The sequence below is a fragment of the Notothenia coriiceps genome, unplaced genomic scaffold, assembly GCF_000735185.1.
Source record: "Notothenia coriiceps isolate Sejong01 unplaced genomic scaffold, NC01 NC01_scaffold00011972, whole genome shotgun sequence".
Taxonomy (NCBI): Eukaryota; Metazoa; Chordata; class Actinopteri; order Perciformes; family Nototheniidae; genus Notothenia; species Notothenia coriiceps.
This window is the reverse complement of record NW_011344673.1, coordinates 10,849-15,842: the sequence shown is the minus strand read 5'-3', so window position 1 is coordinate 15,842 and position 4,994 is coordinate 10,849. Positions and strand designations below refer to the sequence as shown.

The 4,994-nt window shown below is 40.0% G+C and overlaps 1 protein-coding gene across 1 annotated transcript in view; it reads left to right on the top strand.

Annotated features, from left to right (window-relative positions):
- LOC104947120 (bifunctional heparan sulfate N-deacetylase/N-sulfotransferase 1-like) overlaps positions 1–4,061 on the top strand; it is a gene marked incomplete at its 3' end in the record, with an annotated part of 35,600 nt that extends 31,539 nt beyond the window's left edge. The window contains exons 4-7 of the mRNA XM_010773082.1: positions 524–611; positions 982–1,136; positions 2,634–2,819; positions 3,933–4,061. Of these exons, the coding sequence (XP_010771384.1) occupies positions 524–611; positions 982–1,136; positions 2,634–2,819; positions 3,933–4,061 (558 nt within the window). The remainder of the gene's footprint in view (positions 1–523; positions 612–981; positions 1,137–2,633; positions 2,820–3,932) is intronic.
- Positions 4,062–4,994: the final 933 nt, after the last annotated feature.

Sequence of the window (4,994 nt, the reverse complement as noted above, 5' to 3'; positions counted from 1 at the left end):
TGCATGGAGGAATGGGCCAAAATACCAGCAACAATGTGTGAAAACCTTGTGAAGACTTACAGAAAATGTTTGACCTCTGTCATTACCAACAAAGGGTATATAACAAAGTATTGAGATGAACTTTTGTTATTGACCAAATACTTAATTTCCACCATAATTTGCCTGGCTGAACCACATCTAACCAAGCCCTGTAACTGACTGCCTTGTGGACACGATAAGAAGAAGACCATAATTTGCAAATAAATTCTTTAAAAATCAGACAATGTGTTTTTCTGGATTTTTTTTTTTTTCTCATTTTGTCTCTCATAGTTGAGGTATACCTAGGATGAAAATTACAGGCCTCTCTCATCTTTTTAAGTGGGAGAACTTGCACAATTGGTGGCTGACTAAATACTGTTTTGCCCCACTGTATGTATGTGGGCACACATGCGTTTCGGTGTTCACGAATCCTCATTAATGCATTCGTGCACCAGTATGAGCGCAACGTGGTTTGACTCACGCTCCTTTCCTCCCACCGTTTCAGGCCCTGCTGGAGACTCAAAGGGAGCTGCGCACCCATGTGCCCAACTTCACCTTCAATCTGGGCTACTCAGGGAAATTCTTTCACGCTGGTAAGATGCTGCCTGTGAAGAAAAACCTTTGCTGCTGTTAAATCAAGCCGAGATAAAATCATACTCCAAATGTAAAAAGATATAATGTCTGTTTCGATTCACATTATTCAATTTTCTCTACTTCTCTTCTTTCCTTCATGCCCTAACTTTATTTTGGTGCCGTTATTCCCCTTACATGCTTCTGTGCTTCAATTTAATATTTGATCTTCTTCTCTTGCCCCTCACACTTTCATTTCCTCCCTGACCCCACTTCACCTCCTCCTCTTCTTTGTCCATGTCCATTTTTATCTCTTTTTCCATTTCCTTTTCACCCCTCACCCCTTGCTCTTCTGTTAACCTCCCTTCTTTCCACCCTCTCTTTTATGACCAGGGTCTGATGAGGAGGACCTGGGAGACGACCTGCTGCTTTCCTACGTGAAGGAGTTCTGGTGGTTTCCTCACATGTGGAGCCACATGCAGCCCCATCTTTTCCACAACCAGTCCGTTTTGGCTGAACAGATGTTGCTCAACAAGAAATTTGCCATGGTGAGTCACAAGGGGCGAAGGTCAGATCACAGCTCTGGGTGAGCACTGAGTTGTCCTTGCTTATCATGTCTTCTGTGTTCAAATAGGCAAGGTGTTAATTATTTTCTAAGGTTGTAATCTTAAGATTTAAATCCAGGTTGAATACCTTGGGTTATTGAAGTAACCGCAAGTGTGGTTTAAGACAACAACACTTTGTGAAAGAACAATCAGTGTTACTGTTAGCAGTGCAGTCATAAAAATTAATAATTTCTTTTTAAATCCCAGTCAGAAATATCAGTCAATATTTGCAACTGCCATTAGATTTCATGCTGCACACATGTCCAGAAGACAGGACACAGTGGGGTTTGTTAGCTGGCTCAGTCAGACTGGAGATCTGTCTGCCCTAAATCTCACAGCTCTCTGTGAAGGCTCCTTCATGTTCACTTAGTCCCGTGAAAACATACAAAATATATGCTGACAGTGAAAGGAAGAACAATTACATTGGCATTTTTTTCCATCCCGTTTCGTCCTTTAAACACATGAAACGTTAGGCATCAGCAGTAGGAGGTAACTTAATAAGGTCTGATGTAGGGCTGCTCGATTATGGCAAAAATCATAATCTCGATTTATTTGGGTCAATAATTGTAATCGCGATTATTAAATGCGATTATTCATTGACTTTGAAAACATCCATTTATTGTACTTTAAAACAAATACAAATAATTTGAACTTTTTAGCTGTTGAATTATACGTTCAGGGTAATCAACTGAAAAAACAATATAAAATAAATTATACATTCATGTCTACATACATTTTTAATAAATAATATCAAAAATAATAAATACCAATAAACAAGATCAACGAACATGTTGCAGTGCACTGTCACATCCTGAAAACTCCTTAACATTGTTTTTTTGGTAAAACATATTCAACATATTCCACTGGGTCAATAATTGATATCACGATTATTAAAAACGATTATCCATTTACTTTGAAAACATCAACAAAAAAACATTTCAACAGTATGTTTTTAACATTTGATTACCCTGAACTTTAAGCATAATTCAACTGAAAAAAAAAAAAGTCATTAAAAAATAAACGTTTTATTTCGATTACATTGTTTTCGTAATCGTTGCAAGCCATAATCGTAATCGCGATTAAAATATGATTAATTGAGCAGCCCTAGTCTGATGTGAATTAAAGAGAGCTAAAAGTAAACTATATCATGAATTTGGGCTGCATTGCAAAGAAGCATAATTTTCCTGAATACCTCATGTTTATGTAGACAATCTGAACCCAGCGAGGAGTGGCCTTTACAAATTAAACTACAAAATTGTGATAATGAATGAATGTTAAAAAAACATGTTGACTATAAAACGTTTAAAAAATGTGGTTTTAATTTTATAAAGAATCCGTTCGAGCCTTAATATCTTGGGAACATTACAGGTAGAATTTTTATTTTTTATTATTTGCTCTTCTCTCTGACTCCTAATTCTCTCATGTATTTCCCTCTTCCAGGAGCATGGGATCCCCACCAACATGGGTTATGCGGTGGCGCCCCACCACTCTGGCGTCTACCCTGTTCATTTGCAGTTGTACGACGCCTGGAAGAAGGTGTGGGGCATCAAGGTGACCAGCACGGAGGAATACCCCCACCTGAAGCCCGCTCGCTTCCGCAGAGGTTTCATCCACAGCGGCATTAGCGTAAGAACATTTTTCATACACACCGCATCCATAAGGCCTCATTATCTCGTTACCTCTGGCCGATGCTTCCCCTCCACTTGACTTCTCAACATCCATTACCTTGAGCTAATACTCTCTTTCAGGGTTCTCTTTCTCCATCTACATATGCTATCCTTCATTCATTAATTATCTCTCCATCTCCACCTCCTCCAGTTCTTTTGTACTTATTCTCGCCAGCAGCTACTCTCCATCCTGCATTTGTCCATCATCCAACTTTCCTCTCCGCCTCTGCTTTCTTAAGTCTCGTCCCCCAAGATACCGAGCAGAGTCTTATTTTCATTTACGGCGCATATCACTGAGGCAACAGAAGTCCTGAGAACGGCAATCGTCTCATTAGTCTTGCTATGAGATGATAGTGTAGTGAAGTGAGTCGGTGTTGCATGAGACACCTGTCGGAGCAGCGCTGCCCCGCAGGCTTCAGTGCCATAACGAAGACGGACATCTTTGGCAACAGCCTAGCAAGTGTCTGCACACAACCAATCACTGAAATGTCAACACTCCTAAAAAAAACTGCACTCTATTCAACTTCACAGCGCTAGCCGGTGCTGAATAAAATAAGTTATGAGTGCCGAATTAAAGTCGAAGAGATTACATTCAAGAGGTTTCAAAGAAGAAGAAGAAAAATGTTATCTATTCTTTCCTGGTTTGACCTTCAGCGCTGATAGGAAAGCCTGCAGCCTCAGTCCAGTTTCTTTGTAGTGTTGGCATTCAGTCAGCCTGTGTGGTCTCGGAGCTTTACTCGCGTCCTTCAGATAACGCCGTCTGAATGGACAGTCCCCACTGCTTACTGATGATTGATATTCACCTCCCCAGACACTCCAAACTGTAAACGCATTTCCATGAATTTCCATATAGACTCACAGTGAATAAGAGGTTTGCTTTGGCTAGATGAGCTGCATAATATGAATGTTATTGAGAGCAAACAATGTGTGTGGTAACCGCCTGGAGTACTGACGGCGCCACTCTCAGCGGAGGGCTGATGGTGTGTGTTTATTTGTTTGAATGAACTTCTTTTTGATTTCTTTTGGATCTGTGTTGTTTTTTGTTGTAACTTTGTGTTTGTTTGAATTACAGGTGCTGCCCAGGCAGACGTGTGGTCTTTTCACACACACCATCTTCTATAAAGACTACCCAGGCAGCCCGAACGAACTGGACAAGCTCATCAATGGAGGAGAGCTCTTCCTCACTGTTTTACTGAACCCTGTGAGTGAAATTCACATCCACACAGCACAGCTTTTGTCTTGCACGCTTGGAAACCCATTACACTGCTGGTGCGAATTGAAATATAAACGAGGGACGGGACAATGACTAGTCAGTGACTCACACAGTGATGTCTGCGTCGTGCTCTCTGTTTCTACCCTCCTATGAAAGCCTCTTTTATCTAGCGCCACATTCATCAGCATGTTTTGTTTTCCGATGATCAAAAAAGGTTACTGCACATGCATATTAGAACTCTCCTCAAATATAACCTATTGCACTTTTTAGCTTACAAAAAGTAATGAATCTGAATCCAAATGAATAATTAACTAAAAAAGGATTAAAGCTGAAACGTTATGTTCAGCAATTGGACATAAAAATGTAATTTGAAAATACAATACAAATGCTGTCCCACATATGAGACAGGGTTCGACACACATTACTCACAGCAAAAATGACCAAATGTCTTCAGACCTTTAGCCTCACACTTCCGGTGCCTCTTCAATGTCAGAATGTTTAACACATTCCAAAAATATCTCCCAAATATTGACCAGCTCCGAAGCTTTCATCCTCACGATATATGTTTGCTTTTCAAGAACCAGGCTCTCTGTTTAATGTTTTACCAATCGGCCAAGCAATGGGCAACTTGCATTCCCACAAAACTTTTAATACTTTTAGAAATACCATATAAATGTTATGCTGTATAGTCTGTAGTTCTATTCCTCTTTGAGGCTGACCTTTTTTTAAATGTTTTTTCCCATGTATCCATTTCTCCACAACATTTGGTGCATATGTTTAAGCCTGAAAGGGAAGCATTCATCCTTGTTTTCAGTGGCTTTCAAGGGATACTGCCCCATTTTGAAGGATAAGTCCACAATTTCCATAAAACCATAACCAGGCGCTCATATGAACATTGCAACAGTTTTTGATTGCTGTAAA